Source organism: Lineus longissimus, chromosome 11 (assembly GCF_910592395.1).
Source record: "Lineus longissimus chromosome 11, tnLinLong1.2, whole genome shotgun sequence".
In the NCBI taxonomy this organism is placed as follows: Eukaryota; Metazoa; Nemertea; class Pilidiophora; order Heteronemertea; family Lineidae; genus Lineus; species Lineus longissimus.
Window position 1 is genome coordinate 1,037,201 of NC_088318.1, and position 26,716 is coordinate 1,063,916.

At 42.3% G+C, this 26,716-nt stretch overlaps 1 protein-coding gene across 8 annotated transcripts in view; it reads right to left on the reverse strand.

Annotated features, from left to right (window-relative positions):
• LOC135495766 (protein CBFA2T1-like) overlaps window positions 1-26,716 on the reverse strand; it is a 62,802-nt gene that overhangs the window by 7,900 nt on the left and 28,186 nt on the right. For 4 of the 8 annotated variants that reach the window (XM_064784664.1, XM_064784662.1, XM_064784669.1 and 1 more), the window contains exons 2-5: window positions 4,026-4,163; window positions 2,300-2,517; window positions 1,322-1,411; window positions 111-292 (exon numbers count right to left, since the gene is read on the reverse strand). In XM_064784664.1, coding sequence (XP_064640734.1) covers window positions 111-292; window positions 1,322-1,411; window positions 2,300-2,517; window positions 4,026-4,163 — 628 coding nt within the window. Of the gene's footprint in view, window positions 1-110; window positions 293-1,321; window positions 1,412-2,299; window positions 2,518-4,025; window positions 4,164-12,713; window positions 12,832-18,290; window positions 18,723-21,379; window positions 21,892-26,716 lie in introns of those variants that run through there. The other 4 variants (XM_064784668.1, XM_064784663.1, XM_064784666.1 and 1 more) reach the window with 4 other exon arrangements.

Genomic DNA, 26,716 nt, shown 5'->3' on the forward strand with positions numbered 1-26,716 from the left:
CAGCTGATCATCCAGCTGGCCCAAGTTTGTTGAACCACTCTTCCGTTAGATAAGATACGACTAACAAAATTTGAACAATTGAACCAGATGAATTTGAATTTAAAACTTACCTATCAGGAGATGGTCGCTTGCCATTCTCGTTCAATTCTGAACCTAATATTTCCTGAGATTCCACGGGCGTGTGAGACGTATCAAATAATATGTGTTCATTGTGAGCGAGATACTGCTGTGGAGTTTGTTTAGCCATTCTTGCACAGTGCAGTAACTCACGCTGTAACAAAGGAAGGTTGGCCTGAAAAAGAATAACTTACATATCAGTCTCGGGAGAATGTAGTGAAACTAGTGTACAAAGTCCAATCATTCAGAAACAATCATCGCCTCTGTCACAGGCTCACGAATCAAAAAAGAAGGCCACCTATTGAACACTTGCCTTCCTTCCAACAGACTCCATATCGGAACAAAATATCTTCGATGTTATGAAAAACGATTTCTGATCACTATCAGAAGTTTCCAAAATCTGAAGGACAAGCAGCCCCCAAAAATAAAACTCACTCTCTGCATCAGCAGCAACTTGCAAACTGAAGCAGAGACGTTTCTGTGATGACCCTTTCCTTCAACTCTTGAAGAACTTGTCACTTAACTCTCCTAATCTCAATAAAGACTAAGCTTTAGTCCCATTCAGCAAAAGTTCTCAAGCATTTTCAAGGAGAATTTGAACAAGACCAAAAGTGCTCCTTTCAACAATAGGGGAACACAAACACCAATTACGATAACAATGGTCGAAATGAATGTCATTATGTCTCCCTTGGGTTGCCATGTCATTTACGACAACTTTGACACACAACAACAAGATCCTATTTTTATAACATCCCACCTACGCACTGGTCCACAAAATATACAAATTGCCTCTTTGTGATTTCTGTTTTTGTACACTCTTTCACACGCCTTTCCCTTTGATCGTGAGTGTAAAAACATCACATAAATATTATGGGGTCTTTCCAATTTTTTTTATTGTAAAATAAACTTCTTGTTTCTAGGAATGTAGTTCCCATCATGAGAACGATACCACTATTTTCACCCATTGAAAATCAATTAAGAATAATCTAAAGAAATTGTTTTCACTTTTGGTGGAAAGTAGCCAAACAGGTTCTATAACGCATGAAGTCATTACAAGTTCGTTAGAACTTTTATATTGCTTAGTTTTGCAATCAACTTTTCACCAAGAACAGAATGATGTGATCAACCAAGAAATATCCCCATCCACCCCAAGCCGCGCCAAATTATCTGAATGTGGAAACCTTTATTTCACAACTGTTCTTACCTTTAGAAATGGTATAACAAATGGCCTAAGAGGGAAGTTGGTCGCTTCCTGAAGTTTCGCATGGAATTCCTCAATTGATAAATGAGAATTCTGAAAGAAAATAAAACAACGCATTTATATTTCTGAATGAAATAAATGTAACAGTTCATGTTGTGAAGTATGATTCATGCATATAGCCTTCTTGAGGCAGATAATATTATGCTCTAAGGTCTAAAATAGCTGTAGATCGGTGAGTCAGTCATACACTCTTCTCAGCGACAAGTTCTACGATTTTTCATTACTCATATTCGATATCTGTCTTCCCTTAACACTGCCTCACCCAGGGTTCACAACATTGTCACAACACATCATCAACAATATCACAACCGGCAGAAAAAAATCAATCCAAGGAAACCTGCCACATTAGGATCAATAAACCCAAACAAATCAAACAATGGCGGTGATTTTTTCACACCGGTAAGTGAACATCATGCCACATCGCCTAAAGTGGTGTTTGACATGTTCTCATCATGTGACGTGTGTACTGTACCCAGTACACCGCGGCAGACACCGGGATACATCTGAACCGCCATGACAACGGCCGACACTATCTCGAGAGTTTCCATGGTAAATTATCTTTGCTTTTAAGGAGATAAAAGCCTTTCCCTATGTACAGAATCTGGTCTATTGTTCGGCCGCCTGCAACATGGATCAGGCGTATTTTTAGATGCGGAGGTGCTCGCTGGTTTGACCGAGGAATATTGACTTGGGAGGCTGCGACTTGGACATTTCACACGATCAGTATCCGATTGTTCCAAGGCAAATAATCGGTTTGCAATGGGCTGAGGATGTGGTAAATCTTCTTGACTGTGACAATGTCTGCAGCATTCAGCAAGTCAATACTGCCACATCTCTGGCTAAACTTTACCCCACTGTCTACTGATACCAGCTACTGCGGATAGGAAAGACATCAAGAGATCGAAAAAGAATTCAACTTACCACAAGACCTAAGACTAGTGTGCGAACTCTGTCACCGATTTCTGGTGATATATCCGATCCAAACTGCTGCAACGTGGTCAGAAATCGCTTTAACTTGCTGAGCTGCCGCGCCCCGCATGCCGGCGGTAGCTGTTGACTAGATGTACTGTTGCCCATAGAGGGCGGTGAGGGGGTCCGTCCATTCATGCCGTTGTGGGGCGAATGGTTACCGTTCATACCTGAAGAAGTAAACAACATCATTACATAATGGTAAAACAGGCGGAACTGGAAGCCTTGAAGAATCTTGGAGTTGTCTGTCAGTGTCCAACATGGTTGGTGCACAGCACTGCAATGACATCAAGGCCAAATTAGGTGAAAACACAAACTCTTTATAAAGTTCTCCACCTTCATGACCTGTGAAAGTGTCAGGCATGAACTCCTGTGTCATAACCAATGAGCTTCACACTCACTTCCTTGATGTAATCTGAATATAATCCTGTATTGCCAGTTGAGGTGGTCAGTTCTAAAACAATGCCTGTCAACTGCACACTCCACCTCAGACATAATATTCACCTAATTCATGAAGTAACGTTTGGAAAAGAGCATTTATCGAGAATGACACAAGCCTGGACAGAACGGCTGAGCCCAGAGCAAGATATTGTAGGTTAATCCAGTTCGTAATAACACTAGACACAAAAGATGTTACCAAAGAAAGGGAAAACGAATGCCAGGAACTTCCAAGATTCTTGTCATTGTGCCCAATATTGGTGATTTGTTTTTTGATATATCCAATCATTTGGTGCATATGGTGAGAACTCGGTGAGTGTAACGTCTGCCCAATTCCCAACAAGAACGAAACAGTTCTGCAAACTGGTATCCTCCTCACATAAACACAATAGAGCAGATGAAGAGGTTTGGGGAGAGAGGTTCATCAAAATTACCTAGTCGATTCAATCGAGGTATTCCCATAACTTCAATGTTGCTGATATATCCTCAAAGACGATGCTTTCAATGCCGACTGGCTTCAAGCACACTTTAAACAAAACGACAGATGACCTGTCACAAACGTTGATCAAACGGCAATAGTGTGCCGAGCACCCAACACAAAAGAGCAGATGAGATCGACCATGTGTTATCCTTAGGGACTGACAGAACCATCGGTATGTTTTGTGCCAACTGCATCCATTGTTGCCTCAACCCCAAAACAATCCGTCCTCCGTGGAACAATCTCATGTACTGGGAATACAAGCTCAAGGATTGTTTTTATTTTGCATGTAACCAGCTGCAGCTCTGTGCGTTGACAGACTTGATTGTTTCTATTTTATATGGACCCAGCTGTGTGCTACACTTAGCTCCAGGAGTCCATGTGACTGAGGTGTCCTTACAATAGAGAAGGGACATATGGCCAACTGACAGTTGGGGTAGCAGCTGGTCTAGTAGAGGGACAGGCTGAGTCTCCTTGATATATACACCGGTCAGAAAAGGTCGTTATTTTTGAAATTATGATTGTCACTGTTTGAGGGGATTTCCCAGGAATGTCAATTCTTTTTGAGTGACAGATGTGATCAAAGTGAGAACAATCTGATCAATGCAGCATTTTTTAATTTGGTGGGAACAACAAAAGGCCTATGATAGAGCAACAGCTATTTCTACATTGAGACCAATATAAGCAAGAAATGATAAAGACTATAGTCTTTGCTACTTCTTGGTATTCTTCATTTTTGTATGTGCATGGCGATCCCCTTACCAGTCAGGCTGACGGCTGAGTTTGGTCGGTTGATGAGCGATACCGGAGGTACTGACGTCACTGGCGATATATTTGATGATGTCACTGTGGTCACAGCATCTGAGGGCGAGTCGGGCATGCTGGATGAATCACGCGAGTCTGAAAGATACCAAGGGATACGGGACATGAGCCATGAGGCGAGAATGACTGAATAACTGATGGGAGCTCCAAAGATGCGATTTGAAGGAAATTTGATTGTTATGTGCAATTGACTCAAATTAACATTTCTTGACAGAAAAGTGAAACCACTCAAATTCCTTTCAAAACGCCATCAGAACTTACGGCTGTGATTTCATATAACAGTATTTTCTGAAAATAACCTGAAAATCAAAATTTCTCACCAAATTTTACTGAAAGGGTTACGATATGTACTGTGTTATTCAGCAAGAATGGTGGACTGACCTATTATTTAAAACAACTGTTAGGGTTTATTGGCAATATTCTTCAATTAGGATTAATATTTGGACACCGGTCAGGAGTGACCACACAGCCAAGTGCTGCATCAACAAACTGCGACAGCTGGCACAAGGAACACACATTGTTAACAAATAATTCAATGCAATGGTCACCAGATGGAGTCCTTGTATAAACGTCTCATCAAATCACATGCGTTTTATTAATTTCGTCCACTTTTTTATGTTGGCTTGTTTATAGACCAATTATTTCAGCAGCTCAGAGCATGGTAACGAACTCAGTCACAAAAGGCCAATTAACACCAATTACTGTCCCACCCCATAAATTCTATAGGGTCAATTATGTCCATAACTCAGGCTCATTAGGAAAGAAGAAAGGCATTCCCTCAGTGATTTAAGGTCCCCTGGACCCGCACTAGACACCAGACAACTTATTGCCCTGAACTGTTACTGCATAGTTAGAAGACATGGGAACGAGACAGCCCCACAGGACATTGAGCCAAGACAGTCATACTGAACACAGCCAGTTAAGAAGTCACCTCATGTCTTCACACCAAGAATTGATAAAAATAAGTCCAACTGTTCTCCTCTAAATGTGACCACATCAATCTGACCCAAGTTATTCCTATTTGTTGGGAAGGGCAAGGACCCACACAGCCCTGAAAAAAACACCTTGTTTTATCACAAATGTCCATGAAAACACCCAAGGCCAGCTTCAGGACAACCAACGTGTTGCCGTAACTAGCACAGAAACTTGCGATTACCTTGGACCAATATCTGACCATCGTAACCTCACTGCAACACTGCCATGTCAGGTCGCAGGCACTTTCTCAACTCTGTCACTCCAACCTACAGTACACACTCTGAGTTGGGTGGCGGCCAGAGAGAGTCTAGCAACCGGCAGCTGTGTTGACGACTATTGCTCTAAATCCATTTTTCTCATTTTCACCTTGCAGGATTTGTTAGCTCTGTGACAGGTGAGGGAACACACCAACAGGATTTATTCACAGCTGGCTAAATATCGTGGTCTGATGTGCCTGGAGGCTTAAAGGGGGGGGACTGCGGCAGCAGATGGAGTCATGGGTGCGAAAAGGGGGGCACAACAAGAGGATATGTTCAGGTGGTTCATTATTTCATGGTCTATTATGCCTAGAGGCTTGAAGGATGAGGGGAGGCGATTGAGGGGGGCTGTCAGGGAGACACAACAAGAGGATTCATTCACAGTTTGTTTGATATTTCGTGGTCTGCTCTGCCTAGAGGCTTCAGGGGTGGTGGGGGGGGTCATGGACAGCATATTGAGTCCATGGTCTGTGGTGCCTTGGCGGTTTGAGAGGACATGCAGGTGTGGAGGTAAAGGGGGATAATGGGAATGGTATACTGCCATCGGGCACACAGGAAGACTAGCGAGGGACAAGTTTTGTGTGGCCTTGATTAGGAGTAAAGACATGGCACCAGTGAGCATGTATGCCAGGCTTAAAGTAAACCAAGCGATCAAACACCAGGAATGAGGAAAAAGAAGGACGGTGTTTGGAACCAGATCTGAGACTCGAAGGAGAACTACTTACAAGTCAAAATAACATGCATCACAAGAAATAAGAATCAATGTGTCTTCATGCAAAGCCAAGTTGAAAGTGACCGACTGAGGCACGCTCCTCAATATATACAGGTGGGTCAGGACATGAACCCTCACTCATCAACCGTCCGTTCACACCTCCTCGTGTTTTAGTTTCAAAATATTTTGCTAGCCTGCATTCCTGTTGCCAGGATGATACATCAATAGCAGCCCCTTTTTCTGGATTTTCAAAGATTTTACAATTAAAGGTGTCAATCGATACCATGGAGAGAGCAATACAAATCAACACAATATACAACTTAATTTGTAAATCATTTTATGCAAGTTGACAGCAAAATCTCCCAGGGTGTTCAAGCAAATAACATTAAAGTGATACTATGATGTGATTTACAACTTTGCGGAAATACATCCGTTTTTTAATTGTTAACCCAATAACACCTGGAGGCACCCTATGACGCTCGCCGCCGATCCCCCTGGAGGCGCCCGATGACACCCACACACCCATATTCAAATTTCGCGCGCTTAGCTACTGATCTCCTTCAGAGCGCCGCCTATTAGTAATCTATGAAACTTAAGCTTTCAAATGCCTGGATGAACAAGAGGCCCAAGGGCCTGGCGCTCAGCTGAGTTGTTGCTGCGTTGTTCGTATATATTACATTACTCGTCAAACTCTACTAAACTAAGGACTCAAAGCCTAAGGATATTAGCTTCTGGATGTATAACAGTGAATTACGGTAGACTGGCGCAATCTACTTCAAGCAAGCTCCACCCTTGCAATGTGTGCGCAAACAGATAACCTAACCTATATTGGACCATCAATTCTACACACAGCAACATGATTCATCCTCAGCTGTTACCATGATGATGATGATGATGATCCTTTTCGCAAATTGGTCGTCTTCTGTCTTTCTTCCATACTTCAGTGCCACCGGATGTAGTCTGCCCTTGTGGAGGGATCCTTTCAGCACCGGGACACAAGAATCCATGCGAATTGAATCACATGGAGAGACTAGCCCAATCACCCGCTTTTGGCTGGGTAGAAATGGGTAAATCTCGCAGACTGGACCTTAAACTCTAATGCCGACGTGTGAGGCCGGTCTGACAGATGAGTAAGTGGGGTCCACCTAATGCAGAAGGCACCAGTTTCCCTAACTAAAAGGGTAACATTAACAAAATGCTCTACCCAACTCTATTATTGCCTAAAGGCCTGTGTACACTAGTAAAATATTAGCAACATTTTTACATTTCCAGTTGCAACAAATGTTGCAAAAATGTTGCGTAGTGTGTACAGAGCAAAACGCGTCTTGCAACATGTTGTAAAATTGTTGCAAATTAAATGCAATGCAATTCTTTGTTGCATGTTGTAAAAATGTTGCAAACTCTTCAGGCAATCAGAAATAGGATTTGCGTCATGTGATCTACCGGAGTTCATGTGACTTGAACAAGAAGCAGGTATAGCAACTCTCAAGTGAGTGTCTTGCTTCGTAGGGTGATGAAACCTTTTCTAGAAGTTTTTGTGTGACGGCTTGTCAGTCAGCCGCAACTCCTTTAGGCTGCGTATCCATAGGCTGTTCCGTGCCCTGCACAACATTCCCTTTTTACCGCCTGGCGCGCCACACGGACAATGAACCTTCGTTGGTGTTATTGATCGTTCCCATAGGTTATGCCGTGTCACATTGCGGGCATATATGCACTGTGGATTGGGAATATAGGCCCATATTGGGATTGAACATGTCCATTCTTTTGCGAGTGAACAACACGGAAGCAATGTCTGAGGCGAAATTAATTCAAGAGGTTCATCAACGGGAACTACTCTGGGACCCCGAAACTGATGATTATCATAACAAGCACGAACCTGTAATTTGTCGCTTAAGTCAGGTTTTTATATACATGTACATGTCAATTTGATGTTGCAAGTGAAAATACAAGTTACTTGTATTTTCATTTTCAATATTCATAAGAAATTGTCTTCTGAAATAATGACAGCGTGCGGATAAACGCGATTGACCGCTGCGAAATGAGGACTACAAAGGCCTACCATGACCAGAAAGGAATATCCAATGGAGACTCAGGGCATAGTGCCAGGTCACAAGGCTGTTACGCCATAACGCCACACTACACAAGGGCATACCCTATGGATACGCGGCCTTAACAGGCAGTGGTATGCCCCATCATCCACCCTCATTTTGATCCAGGGCCTGGTCCATATTCTCTTTGGTTATTTCGCCGCCTCTTCCGTCTCTTAACAATGACAGCTAAAATTGCTGCAGAAGCACTCAAAACACATCTTCTCTCCTTGGAATCATCCATTTTCCCTCCAAAATACCTATTTCCCTTTGTTCCCACTAAAAAGTTTGCAACAATTTACCAACATGTTGTAAAAATGTTGCTAATTTGTTGCAATTTTGTTGCTAGTGAACACAGGGCCTTGAAGGGCTTGTTGCAAAATTGTTGTAAAAATGTTGGTAAAATGTTGGTAAAATGTTGGTAAAATGTTGGTAAAATGTTGGTAAAATGTTGCTAATATTTTACAAGTGTACACCCTGCTTAAGTCAAGTGAAACTCTTAACAAACCTTAGCAGAATGCCACCATTGAAATGTTGATAATAATGATAGCAAGTAAAAACTTTAAACAGATAGACTTGATTTTTTTAACCAACTGCCACATGCGGTTTTCTTTATTTAGTAAATTTTGAGGTAAGTATTACAGAATGAAATACTTGAATACTAGAATTGCCTGGCTCTTCTGATGATTGCACTGGTGAACACCGAAGTCGATGGGATGTGCAAAGTCATAGCTCGATCCTCTCTCTTGGTCATCTTTGAGATGTGGTCACCAAATATGTTCAAATGCAGCTGCAGATCATTCCTGTCCTGCAAAACATGATGAGGAGATAACATTTTAATTTTGATAGAATAGGTAAGCTAGCCAAGTTTTATATCAAATACAAGGCCAACAACAACTGATAAGGCGCTAGGGCCGAATGATCAAGGAAGTTCATTAATATGATTGGGAATACATTGTGATAAGAGTGATGAATCGGCCCCGTTTGAAGCATTGTGCTATGTACAGTGTGCAAGTGTCAGTGTGTATCATATCGCATTTATTGTTTGTTGACATTTCAAATCGCTGGCGTCGATCCTCAATTACACTGTTTATGTACATTGGCAACCTTACCCGATGATATCAGAACGATGTTTATTATTGTCTTGTTTATTCACATTAGTTCTGCTATGTGACAAGAGTTATTTGTTGAGAAATCCATGATTTAAAGCCGGACTTTGACATCGTTTCTCAGACCAACCAAGCTGCATTTCGCAGATCGTTTTTCAACGATCGTCGACGAACTATTTCAAATTAATCACATCCAATTAAACAATCCAAGCCTTCCCTAATATCATCAACATGCAATAACACAAGCAGCCAAATATTATCGCCTATGAAATTGTGAATTTAATGAGAACTTACCTCTGAATTGACAGAACGCGATCATAGCATGGTCTCCTTACGTCTGAACTGCGCAGACTCGAGACGTGACGTTCGCTGCATGTGTGATTGGACGTGGGATAACTCGCGCGAAATTTAAAATGCTCTTCTTGGGGGGTGCTCACTAAATTGCGCCAGTAACACCACCTGGTGAGAAATTCATGAACTACGCCTATTGATAATGAAAGAGAAAGCTTTGCTCTATAAAATTAGATTTGATTCATGATCCCCAACTGAGAAATCAGCTGCTGGAAAAGTTTTTGGAAAATTTCGCTCGGTGCCACCTAGTGGCCAAACCGCTCATCCTGCCGGACCCACATTTGGTCTATTCAGGAGTCCTGAAGGGTCTCAACGCCTCAGAGGGAAAATCTATCGCCTATCCGCCATAGTTTTGAAACGTGCCTGTTTAACGGACAGACAGACAGACAGACAGACAGACAGACAGACAGACAGACAGACAGACAGACAGACAGACAGACGGACACTCATTCTACCATTTACTCATATGAATAGCTCAGCTTTTCAGCTGAGCTAAAAATGGTGGTTGCTGTAGAAGTTTTTGAGATATTTGACGATTAAGTTTTTTTTTCTCTTCAAGCCAGTAAATTCAGGTATGACATTTGAATTGTTGAAATGGACCGTTTGTTTGATTCTGAATGTAAACCACCGCGACCGCGAAAATGTTCATGTTGTGACGTCATCAACGAAAACGTCGTCGGCGTAGCGCAATTTCAACGGCATCGAAGCGAGCCGTCCGGGCGGGATTAAACTATCGATTTCTAGAAAATGTGCATTTCGATTCGAAAACCTTACCGATTTATGAGAAAGTGACGTAGTCATTTGTCAAAAACAGCTAAAACATTATATGGTGAAATTTGACACGAGTTACCCTTTAATATCAACTCATGTAACTGTTCCGGTGTCTACTTTGACCAAAATAATACAAAATTACATGTATTTTTGGAATGCACAGTATAGTAGTACAGTGATGAGACAGCTAGTCCTATAGGTCATACAGACACAAATGATAACATGAATCTACATGGAAATGAACTGCCCTCAAAGCAGAACCGTACATCGTCACGATTAGCATAAGCGTGTACCTTTACACGAGAACGAATGTTCTAACTGTCCAACAATAGCAACAGATCTTAGCAATGGAGGATGAAACGTCGCACTTCTATTGTTAATACGCCGCTTAATGCCCTGCCCGCATGATACCGGATGATTTTTGACTTAATTGAACCAAAAGTCTGCAAGGACATGTGCGGCTCTCCAGACATAATTGCAGTGTCAGGATAATCGAACCTGTGCGCCTGAACCAAATGCTAAGTTAAAGTCACATGACCCTTAATTAACTTCTGCCTATTTTAGCCCGTTTCTTAGGAGTGCTTCTAAAAATACATGAGCGATTTATTAAAAACGGCCCGGAAGAATAGCGGGAAACTTGTCGGATTTTCTTAAGAAGAATGGCCACTGGTTTATTTATTCATACACTAGTACAGAATACACTAATTTATTCATGAGAGCCACAAATCTTGCAAATATCTGAGCTTATTAAAAAGTGAGCGATTCTTCAAAATTTCATTAAGTTTCGGCAAGAATGTCACATAAAATGATTAAGCCCTTTTTGAAATGTTGTCATGGGCTTAGCGTCAAATTAAAATGACCCCTGAACTCCAAAGTGTCAATATCTGATTTGGTCTGACAGATATGGGCGATAAGGTTGTGATATCGCTCCTTGGCTGGAAGAATCACTGAATCTCTCAAAAATTCATACAATTGATCCAAGATTAAAATGTAATCAAAATCTCTTGAGTCTTAATCAAACCAGCGAAATCAGAGTTCAACCAGAAGTAAGCATACAGAAAAATCAGGCCGTTGTTTCTGGTCCACCCTGTACATACATAATCAAACAATGACCATGTGAGCCATTTTGTTGATCAATCAATTCCCTAATTAAGATACAATTGATCCATTAGCTTGCACTTAGCATGAAAATTGCCACAAACACAGAAACAAGCATAAAATAAGCAAAACCAACAACGTAATTGGTGTAAACACAATAAGGCCAAGATCCCTTACATCCAAATGATTTAGGTCTCTGAGCAGACCTTACCTACCATCTCGTTGTTTACAACTCGACCCAACTGGAATTGCAGTTCAAATATTCACATGCCCACTGTTCTTGCATTTATAAGGTAGTGCATCAACAATTGATGATGATGATGATAATATCAGGGGGAAGGGGCCAGGCCTATCAATTGACCTTTAAAGTGACCTGCCCTCAACTGAGCCGTCCGCGAAATGCCACAGGTGGTCCTCAACCACCATCTGTGGGCTAGGCCTATTTAGGCCAAGACCTGGCAGCAGCTGAGCCAGCACCTGCTGTTTCCAGGGTCGTTAGAGGGGCACTACTGGCATGAAGTAGGGGGTCAAATTGGTTGTCTATTAGGTGACCTGAAGACACACAGTTATAGATTGTGTTTGATTCAGCATCAAATAATACTCTTTCCTGTTACAAGTCTGGTAGTTTTTTAAATGTACTGGGGGATGGGAAGAACTGTCATTGGCAACATTGTGTAATTGAATCTGCCTATAAACCACTTCAACATGCACATAACGAATCAGCAGACCATATATTGATTGGAACTTGACTAAGGTGTCAAATTAACAACTTCAGAACAGCAGCTTGTCCCAGCTGATGGCCTTTTTGCTCAAAACTGCATCTGAAACTAGACTTCAGCGAGTCGGAGAGCTTGAATTGGGTGAGAGCTTGACTGAGCGTCCTCAACTCGTCTGGTGGAATCAGGCATTGATATTCATCAGCGGCACTCTCTGCCACAGGGGAACTGCAGTTGCTATCTGGTTTTTGATTGGTAGCAAACTATGTTGACAATCCTGCAAGACACACTTTCATAATGGCTATGGCATTCCAGTGTGACGCATTGAGTGACAGTCCAGCTTTTCTGGACGCTCTGCTCAAAGTGACGACTAGATGCTCACTATCAAATACCAATGTTGAATGCAACGCTCCTGTGGCATAGGCTTGACAGCAGGGGCCTTTCCAGAATGTTTCACCAATGCTTACATGACAGAAGCTTCACACCATCACCGGCACAATTTAGCATTCCCTGAGAAGCGGTAAAAAGTCAACAAAATGACATCTTTCTTACCATTTCCAGCATGTATTGTGAACCACATCCAGAGCACCCAGGCATCATGTTGGTAAATAAGCCAGCCTTGTAATGAATTTTAAAATGACTCATCTACCCAGCACTCAGCCCATATGCGACATTTTTAAACCTATACCCTGAAAACTCTATTGCAACATCTGCTGGACCAGATACTGAAGTTGTGTTAACTATAGAATGTAACAGCTGTGAAAACAATGGCAGTGGTGGTGTAGTGAAAGAGAGATAGGTTCAAAGTCTGATGGCTGTGGGTTCGACTCCATCAAACTGTCTAAAATGACATAACCATGCAAATTTCATTGATTATCACAAAATTATAGGCTACTAACAACTAGGTTATCCTGAGCATAATAAAATGGCAAGCCACATTTTTTAAGGCTCAATTTTGACTTTATGTTGCAATTAACCTAGCTTCTAACTCGAGGCTGACGCTATTTGTAAGTTTGTACATGTATGAAAATACCAAAACAACACGTGGCATCTCTCAGTTTACCCTGGCATTTTACCATGGCATTTTGGAGAAATAAGTATTCAAATTTCCAACTTGACTTTGTGTTGCGATTCTTGATGGTACGCGCATTATCGAGTATGCTGATTGGACGGTGCCGGGTGACACAAAGTGGTTACTGGGATTGACTAGTGTGAATACAATGCATGGTGAGAGATGGCACTTGAGACCAGTTCACGAGAAAAGAAATCAATTCTGGAGAATCTCATTTTCAACCGGCATCAGAGCATGGCAGCTGGTCACCACGGTGATGCCTGAGGCAGCCATGACACATCACAACCAGAGAGACAGGTGTAAATGATTCATAATAGTACCACCAGGTGGCCTGGGGGTAGTTCTGTTACTGTTTGATGCACAGCTGGCGTCATTGTGCAAGTTCGCCCATGCAGAATCACTTACTGTATGTATTTACCGTTAACCCACTATATATTATACAGGTGGAGATAATCATGTTGTAACAGCTGTAGAGTTTCCATCCATATTTATTATTGATAAAGTGTCGTAAATAATGAAGTCCAGGATTGGTTTTGCATTTGTTACCATGTTTTTTATAAGATAATCCACATTTGAACCCACATGGCAACACCTGCATTCTGATTTCTCACCATTGTCTCAATATGTTTCCAGGAGCAGAGGATCAAGCAGGCATAATGAACTCGCTGTATGAAGAGGATCACCACCTTACCAACAAAGAGGCCCGACTATCACAGAATATCACACCATAAGGCCAATGAAACTTGACTGTATGGTTCTCATCATTGCCAGCGCCTAATTTGAGCTTACATTGAAACAGTTGAACATTCTGAAACAAATTGACTTTTTTGGAAAAAATGAATGAGAGTTTTTATTAATCATCAGTAAGGAAGACCAGTCATTTAGACCCGGTACCATAACGCGGGTGAAATTGGCCCGAGAGGTGAAAGACTATCATAAGTTAAGCCAATAGAGTTATCATCTTTTCTGCAGTGATTCAGTTGCTATAGATGATTTACCATGTATGGCTCAGGCTGTATGGTGGGAAGTGTATGGCGAAATTTCCCCTGGCCCTCTTTGGGCGCCACCCCATTTACGCCGGTATGCCAAAGTAGCAATTTTTTAAATCGCAAAAAAATGGCTGCGAATAATTCCTGGTTTCCCCTCTCATCTGTGTTTGTTTTCTACTTGTCTCAGACAAAAGAATGAATCGTAACACTGGCAGGATTATTTTTTGTTTTTGAATGGAATCTGGTGGATCTGAAGAGAAACGAGTCACAGCTGTGGAAGCTCAAGGAAACAGGAAAAAGACGTAGGCACTTGACTTGGGAGATGTTTTCATAGGATATTATAACGGCTCAACTTGATAACAATCGAGGGCGAATATGTGAGGGATGTGCTCCATTGTGGAGGACTTAAAGGTGCAATGATCTGCATGGATGGTTTTAACATGGGGGCCAACAGAACGGCACAGTTACTGACATTGCACTGAAAATAATCCAATTATTCGATATTCACTGTCGCCATGGTATGGTGTATGGAAAGTATCCTCCCTATTTTCAATCCAGGACGTACACCTCGGAGTCTGAATCGGACGCAGCCTACAATTCTTTTATGATTCATGAGTGTATCCAACACAGGGTTATGAGGGATAAACTGAAGGCAGCATATTGACCATGAGGTTGGCTTTCAACTTTTCTCCAGTGGAATATAATTTTGCCAGCGGTCATATATACTGCCGATATCTGACATAACTAGATGTTTCACTTCCTCGCTTGGAGTTTGTTGAAGCATGAACCATCTCCAGGTAAAAGTGAAACACCTGACTTGGCTCTCCGACTTTGATGAGGAAAGAACTAGCTTAGCTTCCTGATCCAGCGAGTTAGACCAGCTGGGACCACGAGCAAACAAAGCAAGAAACAAGTCAGAAAGTAAACAAAAGAATGCACACCAAATATTGTTTATGTAGCCAATGAATCGTGACTTGTGTTGGGTAAAGATTGAGAGTATGAATTAGAAGTCTCACTGTGAACCAGTGCTTCAACATAGCATCACCAATGAACAGTAATCCCAGTCACCATTTCCCTTCACGTCTGAGACAGGTTTGTTCCCTGAGGGGGAGATGCCTCATCTAGTCTGTAAAAGGAACCGAAAGCAGCTTTCCTAGGCCTAGATGGTTAATTCAATCACAAACATCACTTAATGAAATAAACACAAACAAAATTTTTAGATCTTAATTACAAGAGTAAGATGTGTGAAGGCTGCTTGATTGCCCTCCTCAGGTTCTTTGAGGGCTGCTGGCAAGGTTTCATCAATATGCCTTGCAGATGGGATGAACATCAGATTACCAGACATCTTCACAACTCAGAGCTTCTGTTACCAGGTGGAGCCCTCCATAAGGTTTACAGACCTCAACCAGTAACAGATGTTGGCAAGGGTTGCTTCCACACCCAAAGTTACAAATGCAACTTCAATCATGCAAGGCATCAGCCCCCCCCCCCCCCACAACACACACAGTTTGTATAATTATCAGTGTATAGCCCCCCCCCCCCCACCCTCTCTTCAAAGCTTGCACTGCTGAACTCATACAGGGTAATCTGCTGACCCAATGACCAACATGTGCTGTGCCAAATGCATGATGTTTTTGTAAAATAATCGACAAAAAATCGTGGAAAAACCCTGATCAGCAATCAATAGGATACAGCTGTAAACGCTGGCACTGATCCAATATCATGATCGAACATGCACAGCTGTGGTGGCTATACAATAGATGTATCAATCTCATTGCCAGGCCGAGACTGGCATATTCAAACTGATAAGTAATCCAGGGAAACTATAGTTGAGAATGACATCTTCATGACCGGGATGACAAGATATGTATCATTGACACTTTCACTGCAGGTGTTGTGCATGCAAATTGTCATGTGGTTCCATGGCGTGTGTGTGACTGACGCAGAGCACTAGTGTGTTGAATTTCAATTCATTGAAATTACTTGTCACATACCGGTGGTCAAGATTGTGTCATCATGGTGTGAAAAGCTACAGCCGAAAGTTTTATCCTTCACACCACATCTCAGAAACTAAGGAAGGGGGGATCATGCACGTCACATAGGCCAACCACCTTGTTATTACATCACTTTGTCTCACAATACCGGGACTCAGTCACAGGCATGCTGACAACACTCACCTATTATTTGGCATATTATCAGTGGGGTTAGCATCTTCATATGCCTGTGGCTCAGTCTCACCCTTCAACAGTGTTGCAAAGAGCTTATAAGTTCAATGCGGCAAACAGCACTGAAAAAGCTTCCATCGCATACTGCTCTTCGAGCAACAGCCTACCCCAGGCCACCCTCTGCTTCTTTTTTCCTTGAAGGAAGACTTGGGACAGTGGTGGAAGTAATCGTTAAACTGCAAGTCCATAACAATATAGAACGTTTCATTTGATGAAACATGAAATGAGTTGCATCAGAATGGACCACTAACTACTGCTGCCACCTTGGATCATTAAGTTCCCTATTCCCAACAAAGACACGATTCCGTAAAAGAAACCAATGGGAATAGCAATCTAAACCATATTGTTTTCCTGCTCATCTTGTAGCAAGTCTGCTGTTGTAAGTTTACTCTGCTAATCACTAGCCTACAAGGTCTAGATTAGAAACACAGGTTTCAGCTATGACTGGAATCCTCGCTATGCAATGCGAAACAATGGAGCTTTGAAGCCTAACAGGGACTGGGGAGGGGGGGGGGTAGGCTCGCTAGGTGGCAACAGAGCACCCTTTCTGTCCTAAAAGATTTCAAAGAAACTTTCGCACAGTGAGAACCATCCAGATCCAGATTCACACCCTGTCAAGAACCAGCCGTCCGCCAAATGGAACATTTCCGAAATGTCAGACCAGCTCAGTAGAGTCTATCATATCGCCTCCCGAGTCCTACTGAACATTATACTGAGGGAACGTCTGACAACTCAAGACTCTAAAACTAGAGGTCTCCCACAAATGCCTAGATATCACCACTGAGGCTCCTTGGAGACGGAGCCATGCAAACTGGCAACTAAGGGTAATCAATGGTCGCGCTGCAGTAAACCACGCCGTTCCTGATATAGCCATGAAACAGCTGTGACAAAGCAGGCGCGCTGTCGTAATTGGATGCAATTAGATGAAGCCAGAAGTGCAAGTACAACCACACAAGACCACGGCCCCCAGTGGGCAATTTCCATTGCTAATATTCCGTTTTCTGAGGCAGTCTCATTGTGATTTGAGATGGTTCACTTCTGATGGTGCAAGTTCCCAAATCATTTTCAGTTTTGAATGACGTAGAGTAAGGGTAGGCCAACTCATTTTCAAACCCATTTTTGCAATCAAGAGAGTTAAATTGCATCAAGGGTAAACACTTTCGACTACCATGACCATTACAAAGTATAGGGATGCCCTTTCGCTAAGGCATTGTTTTTTCACTTGGGCGAGAGTCTTAACCCGCTCTGATTTCATGAGGTTTACCCCCATCATAACATCGGACCCCTTGATATCACTAGTCTTTATTAGGCTTATCCCCACAACAACTAACACCTGGAGCAAGTACCATTCAAAAATGACGTCAGCCAACTGTGAACCAAATGGCATGACACTACCATCAAAACATCACTTAATCAACCACAAGGAATTAACCCCATTGGGTTTACTAAACATTCATGCACCTGGCAATTAACAAATTACATTGTATCGCAATTAATAATGAGAAACAATGGATTAATACAATATCTAGATTGTTATAAGTTATCATGAACACTGACTCTTGAGTTCATACATCCATAAAAACTAGAGGCCCACTAGTCAAATGTATGTACCCACCAGGACTAAAGAGACTATTTAATTAAAGTCAACGATTTTAAGGTTGAAAACGAGCAAATAAATCAAAATTGCAACAACAAAAATCCTTTTGCAACAGAATTGAATTCAAACACACAAATGCAAAACCAGCATCAAACTGCAGAGATCTTCACTGAAATTGAAACCAGTAGAGTATCCACTAAATATTATCATATCAATTGATTAGAGGAGAATCAAACAAATACTCACTTAAAATCATCCCAATTGATAATTCCTAATGTCATGACAATGTGTCCCTGTCCAAACTATATCAAGAGTAACAAGAGACTGATATCCCTCAAATGGTCTGGACACCTTTTTAAGGGATAGGAGGAATATCCATGCAGAATACGAGAAGAAAGAGGCGTGAAATATTCCAAAACAACAGAAATCCTCAGTAATATTTATAATTCCAAAATTGTACCTATGACTTTGTGTGTCTTTCTCCAATAATGATAACACACACCGCAAATGAATCAGCTTCACAATTCCAACACAGCTTGACAGTTCTAATGATTCCACGAGCAGACGCCTGAACACTTCACCCTCAGAGTTATTCCTCTCAACTGTGCTGGGTTGAGACTGACGGCTGCATATATTGGCAGGCTGTAGTGGGAATAACGAGTGTGCTCGGCCACCTGTTCATGATAGCTGAGCACTAGCGGGTTCTTTGTACTGCACCTGTGTTTTAACAAAAGGCTGCCAGGCTGCTGTGCAGTGATGCTACCTGGAGGCAGGCTATGGAACTGAAGTATGAGGCTGGGTTCGCCTTACTTGGGCCCTTTAATACCAGCTTCCTTGTGCTCACCTTGTCCAAGTTTGAAGTTGAATGAAAGTGAATTTATCTCTGCAGTCTGATGGTGACCTCGTCCTCAAAATGTTAGGGGCGATGGAAATATAATTCTAACACCAAGGAAGAGTTAACCAAGCATTGACACCTTGTTGATAAACCTGACCAACTGCTACTAGCCCCCTTTAAATCTACTACTATTTCATATGAATTACCCAGCACATTGTCACCAATAATATGTTACTACAGACATTTATTATTCTGCCTTATCAAATTTTGCCAATGCCAATTAATTAGAGTAAAAAAATCTGAATATATGTCGCCAGGGAAATGATCGCTTTTGTTCAATTTGATTAAGGGTTGGCGAGTTTCAGTGGGGCTTGTATGTCATTCATATTGAGTCTCTGCAGACGGGCTGCCTCTGCTTGTTTGAATCAACCCAAATCATCTCGTATGAGAAGCTCGAGTAAACCAGATAAATTTGCTAGGCATCTTATTATATCACTAGGAAGACTTATTATTGGATGGATCGAGCATTTGTGCATATTTGCCCACTTGCGACTGTGGTCGTGGAGCAGTGGTGACGTTCCCCACCAGCACTTTGCCTATCTTCATGTAGGCATAGGATATCTCCTTCTGCCGTAACAAATACTTCAACATGAATATTGCATCCCTAACCAAACCGTTGGGAACAACGCAATCTGGGCTCAGCGAGTATCGACACTTCAACTTGTGTGTCATGGCGATTTATTGGAGGAAGCAGAGCATTGTGGGTGGAAAAATGATCAAATCATTTCACTTTTTACAGGATGAACAAGATTTAGGTGAACTTTCACAACAGCATCAGACAAATTGTCAACCCACTTTCATGATATCAACCCAACAGCACTCAGTGTATTGTTGGTAGGAGGAAACCAATACTCCAAAGGAGTAGGCCATACCCTTCCACATGACCTAAGGCCGAAGTTACATAGACCTCATTCGTTCATTTACCACGAGTCACTTTCCGGGTTTTTCTTTCATTCCTCGGTGAATGCACGCCACAAGGCCGTGCTTTTACAGGGGAACGAAAGCTAAAGGGGAAAATGAGTCCTGGGAAATGAACGAATGAGGTCTATGTAACTTCGGCCTAAGATATAGGAAGCTGCTCAGCGGTGGCATAGTGCTAACGGAGTGCAGGACTTCTGATCAAGAGGCTGTGGGTGCAAATCCCTTCGACCCACTTTCTTCTCTACGCTGGAGGTTCATCCGGTCATACCACGAAACCACCAAAATTAGCCTGGCTGATTTAGCAACAGCGATCATGTGCTCATCAAGCTCTGATCTCTTGCAGTTACCGCGCCTAATTATCATAATAATCATTGATATGTGATTTCCCGCTGATGTCCATCACTGGCAGGTAAGCCATAATTTCTCAAATACACCTCCTGGTGGCAGCGAAAGAAACTAAAGAACAGCTGCCGCGTTGTTTTTACTACTAAGGAGGATTCCAGTGGTAGCGATTAAGTTTTTTCACCACGAACTGTCGAACTGACAGGTGAACATTATGTAGAGTGGAATGTACAGGTCATGCACTCAAGTAAGGTTGAGACAGTCTGTACCTGCAGCTGGTTAGTAACAACATCCATGTGTTGGCGATACCAGAGACTGGCGTAGATCAGACTGGCGCCAGTCGCTTCCTACGGCACCAATAGGTGGCTACAAATGACATGCACCTGCGCCGGAAAATAATGCTCAACCAAAATTCCTGAAAATCTTCGAGTGTGAGAAACAAATTTGTGGGTATTTTTTAGGCGGAGTCTGGCCACACAAGAAATAACAGTTCCTTTTTTAATGCAAAATTCGTCTAATCAGAAAGAATGACCTGGATTTTGACATTTGGCAATGGCAACGATTTCGTTCGCAACCCGGGCCCCCTTGCCATGCCTATGAGCCTATGGTTGAATCATTGTGGTCCACTCAGTTCTCCAAACTCTTAATCACCTGGGACTCTGCCCCTAATCCACCAGGACAGGCAAACCAAAACCAGGCAATCAGCTAATCAAGTGATATAAAAGGTTAATCAATTGAACCAGCCTCCCAGCTGCTACCTTCGACAAAAATCAGCCCCGATCGCCTCCATAAATTAATCAAATCACTACCCTCCACATTTGGTAAATGAATTAGGTGCCTTTTATTCAACAAGCTTGCTAGTGAGAGACATCAAAATGCCACATAAATGGATTATTGACGGAGAAGTAGAGTCAAGATCGGATGAGGTTTTCAGGCAATGGGACGCGAGGTTCAAGGAATGGCATGGCAACGACAAGGATCAAAACACTGTCAACCACAATACATACAAGTAATTTTTGTCGCTGCAAGTTGCGATTAATCAAAATTGCTGCTTTGTGTGACAAAAATGTCTCTTGCTGTGGATGTTTTACTCTCCAATATTTGCTGAATGCTGAAACAGAAGATGACCATTATCTCAAAATAATATTTCTGCATTATTTCATTATACTTTTCCTACCTGGGAATTTCAGAAATCCCAAACAATGGTCTTCAATCTTTGGTGAGATACCAAACCAGTTTTTCATGGTTATCCTCGGTCTGAACATTTGAAACGATAACACAGCAAAATTCAAAGATTCCAAATGTCCTCAATATCGCAAATCGAGATAAAATCCCTCATTAGAATTCGAAGTTGTGAAATTGGCAAGTGATGATGTACACAAAAACATAAACTCTACGATTTGAAAACGTTCCTCGAAGTGACAATGAATCGTTATTGGCCTGCTTCACTGATACTCCAACAAACCTAGCTTTCTAATCCACAATGATCAAACTTCAATCAAACTTCAACTCGCAACCCAAACAATCCAAAGTCCCTCAAGCGAATCCAACGTCAAAGTCGAGAAGATACTTTTTAGTAACTTCATTTAGTATTCCGCTCCAACGCCTGATTAGTGCTTCAGCCAATGGCAGCCCCAAACATAAATTTTCAAATTAGTTTTTGAGAAATTAGCGGAGGGTCGGATAACATCTCAGTTACTAACCATGATGGTTCTGACAAATGGGTCTACACCGAAGATTGCACTTCGCCTGTCACTGCGAGAACAAGGTAACGAACTGAACAAGGTAAGTAACTGCAGCTACAGATCTAGTGGATCTGGTGAATCTGGACAGCGTCATGAACGTCTCCCAGCTGTGCTGCACAAAAAAGGCAATCCTGGATTTGAGGATATGAAGGGATGCAAGTGCCAGCAGTCCAGTTGTAGGTTGTGTCTTGTATCCAAATTCTGCTGAGAATCCAGTTTCGTGACCTCATACCACACAGAGAACATCTAGATATGCCAAACGTGGGAGGTTGAGCAGTCGAAAATAACTGCGATATCTCAAGAAATATGTAAATTTGCCGTACCAGGTGTCAAAACCCTGTCCAAAACACAATAAATCTGCCCAACTGTCGAAGAAACTGCAGAATGAAAACATGTGGTCCGGGTTGCAGAGGTGTTCACTTTCCTTGCATGGAACCAGCGTGCTTCAAGCCATCTTGAACGAAAGATCCAGTACATCCTCGGTGCTTCATACAGGTTACCTTCCGTTACTCGGTGATGGCGAATTTTACAAAAATGCCTTGAGAGCCAGAGGAAGATAAATAGCAGATCTTGGAACACATGTGTAGTGATTAGAAAAGAAAACACGTCTGGCGCCACCAAGTCATTAAGACCGCATGTGTGTCTGCTCCAAGAGATGAAGAGAACCAGGCAGGAATACTCACATTTTCAGCTGGGAAGCATTAGATTACGCCAGTTGAGGAGTCCTGGGCAGTTGACCAGAATTGTACATGCTTCAATGTTTATGCAAACATCGGTCAACATGCTTAGACTGAACTGAACCTGATTAAGGGTATCTAGAGATACAAGGATCTATCATCAATGAGCCCCGCCCCCCACCCCCCCTACCCAAAAAAAACTGCCCACGACAAAGTACCGAGGACAGACAGCCAGAACCTTCCCGTGGCATCAAAAGCTTCATCAACGGCTTCAAAGTCTTTCTACAAGATTAGTCGCCTGTTGTGCTGAACACCCTCAGTTCCTTTGAGAGGACGCTTCACAGAAAAACCTTAATTATCAAATCAATAAGGCAACTCAATGAGAGAAACCAGTTTCTATCAAGTCATGCTCAAGCTGAAAGTATGGGGACATGTACCTTTCATAATGAAGTGTACATGCATGACAGGATACATCGGAAATTACACCACTGAAATCGACTGCAATGCTGCATTGTGGTGCATTTCTCCACATGAAACGTGGCCAGCTTATAATGGAATGAACCTTATTCGACTGACAGATTGTGGCACCAAGAGTCTGGCCTTGTCTTCCGATCCCCAGGAACATGAAACTACATCCAGGAACATGTGAAAAATGGTGATAAAATCAAGATTGGACAAATTGCTGATCATGATGGTTCATGGTGGGTGGCTTCATGGCAACCAAATAAAGTTAAAGGGGAAGTGGCTAACTCCGATCTTACCAAGGCTAAGTTTTGAAATACAAAGACTAGTCTTTATCAATTCTTGATTCAACTGACCATCAATTTTTCGTGGGAGTTTTATTTCTGCAGATTTTGTGAATAACCTCAATTTACGACTCAAACAATTTAATTGACTGGACCATTCTTGATCATTACTAGAGCATAAAACTTGTTGTTAATGTATTGAAGAGCAAAGGTGTGGCATTAGGAAAGATTGAACCAAACAGAAGCCTCAACACCATGAAAATCCACCTCAATCCAGTGTGAGCCTGCTCTAAGTTGGAAGACGGCCATGAGATGTTGGGGCAGGTGTGGTAGTATATGTGATCCCAGCTCATCAACAATAGAACTGCTCAATTATCTCCCTCCATACATACAAACACCTGTAGATAGTATGTTTAGACACACACTTGCCAAGACTCATCTGCGTTTGACAGCCCAAATACTTATACTTCGCTAAGCACAAAGCCGAAAGATCTCAGCCATTCTTTTAGTTGGGATAAAAAGTGGTGAATGTGGAGGTAAAGCAACATTTTTCTCATTGAATATCTTTTCACAATCCACAGTACAGGAAGAAGTCAAACTTCATTGCTGCATTTGACTGATCTTGAGTACATTGCATCATGTTTCAAGCCCTTTGGGCGAAAGCTACACCATACAACTATTCCCCTGTACAACAAGGTGAAATCACGGATGTAATGCTCTACATCCGTGGTGAAATTAATCCTTCCTTATACAGTGGAACCCCGGTAACACGACCACTCATGGGACCGTGGTCGGAGTGGTCGTGTTACCGGGGTGGTCGTGTTAGCGAGGTTGGGAATCCCCAGACGAAATACATGATTATTTTTCCCGCCAAAATTGCCGACTGCATGGCGTGTGTACGCTGTACTACCATAGCAACGCTGCCTGATTGAGATGATGCACGCTCCAATGTTTTGTTATCATGCCTCGCAAGAACAGTTCGTCGATAAAATTACATGTTACATTCTCAGAATGAGTTAGAAAAGGTAATTCATTTTATCCACAAAGTTTCATTTTCTGCCCGACGTGACGCATTTGCGGGCAATTTGGTGAATCATCCTCCATGTACCCGACTGTTTGTGACGATTGAAGTAAACTTATCTTATGATTTCACCTGAGAAGATGAGTTGAGTAATGCTACAGTTTTAATCAAGTCTATTTTCAGCCAAAATATTTAAAGAAATATAAAATGATACTGTAGTAAATCAACCAAGTTCTCCATATCATAAAACATTCAAACGTCTCGCAAGCTTGTTATTGTCATAAGTGTGGTCTTCAAACTACCCGCCGTTTATTATCAGTTCATATGCAAATCACGCAAATCACATGATTTTGCTGCTGCTGAGTGCGCATGTCGGGTGCTGAACTGGCTCAGTAATGAATTGAAAACAAACCATGAAAACGTTAGAAAAGGAAAGTTTATTTATTCATTTACACTTATACAATTGATCATACCTGCAAAATCACATTGTATTTTTTGTTTTCATATGTATTCCCATGGCCATTGTCCCCGTCTCAACAAAGCTAGGCAGCGAGGTGCTAATTACTATGCCGCGGTCGCGACCGATTACGGCAATTAGGCCTGGTGGTCGGGTTAGCGGGGTTGATTTTCAGTTGGGGACCGGCCAAGCCAGTGGTCGCGGTCGGGGTACCGGGGTGGTCGTCTTAGCGGGGGTCTCTTAATGGTAATTAGAGAGGAAACCATTCGGGACCAGCGAATCGTGGTCGCGTTGGCGGGGTGGTCGCGTTACTGAGGTGGTCGCCAACCGGGGTTCCACTGTAGTTTGTCACATTACACTGGTTCCTGATGAAATGATGTGTACAGTCCAATCAACATGCACTGCTGATAACAGCTCATAGCTCGGCTTCTAATTTGGACAGATGGATAAGGATTCTTGTTTAAGGGCTAGATTCCCTTTAAAATGCCCCACAAACTGGCAATTGCTGTGGCTGTTCTTGACCTAATTTCTTATCTTTGGCCAGAGGTTAATGATTCTGACATGCTTTCATTTTTTGTTACAACACCAAACAATTAGACCGGAATAAAATCACTGCTTCGTACTTAAAGGAATCTTCGAACGCTGAATCAAAATTTTTCAAGGAAAGAGAGATTCTAGACAGATGAGTTACAATCGGGGATCAAATCTTGAACATTTGAGTAATAGGTGTTGTAAAAAGGTGTCAGTTCCCCAAGGAGTAGAAATCATAGAAATTAACAGATTTCACGCCAAAACCTAATTAGTATCCAGGGAGGAATGAGCAGAGAATCCGCTACCTCACACCTGATTCCGATAGAGGCTCTTCACTATCTAGAGCTCCACTCCAACATGGCTGACTCAATCTTACGGCACATTTTTATACACGAAAGTATCGAAAAGTACGCCAGGTTTCGACTTCGTTAGCTTGGTTTCGGCGATGATCCGATCCACCTGTGCTGATGCTGGACAGGCTCGCTGGAGCCAGGGAGATCTCTGCCAGATGAGCAGCAGACTGCCCGCCCAGCTGTCTCCAGTGGCCGCCTGAATCCCATTATCCCCCAATTGGATGGGATAAGCGTGCTCTCAGCCAGATCTGGCAATAGTGGCATGTTTTACAATGGGGAATACACGGAATACACGGCATCCTTACCTCCCTGATAAAATAATCATTTTCAAGTGGACATTCCTGAGGATCTCTTCAGATAACTTCACAAATGAATAGCTTTGAAGAAAGAGCAATGATCTGTGCTCAGCCATTAGGTTACTGGATCCACTCACAAATTACTTACACTAGGGTAATCTCCTTACCAGGCCCCGGTCAAGCCATTTTAGGTCCCATGGCCTTTACAGCTGGACCTGCCCAACCTACGGCAGTCCTCAAACATCATGAAAATTGCCTCAAAACAGGTCAAATGAAACTGGTGCTCATCAGGAACTGGGATACACAATTTTGATGGAATGTTATGATGGTTCGAACTTGTAAGAACCTTCTACAGGCTTAATGATGATACTGGCTTAGCAGTATTACACCACACTGCAACACATTCCAGAAGTGTAGGCATGATGATCCTTGGCAGTCGTCATGGCAAATATAAACATATGATCGGAGGTGAACTTCCTTAGGAAAAAAAACGCAAGCAAACCCAATGATAGGCTTAGCAATGATTACCCATCCATGCTATATTTATCCCAGCGACCCCCCTCAGTTTTAAACAGCCTCCAGCTACACTTGCACATTACATCAAAACTGTAGGCTAAGGGAGTACACTGACTAAATTTGACTGGGACATGGCCCACCAATTCTGACTATGGCCGGTAAAATGCACACT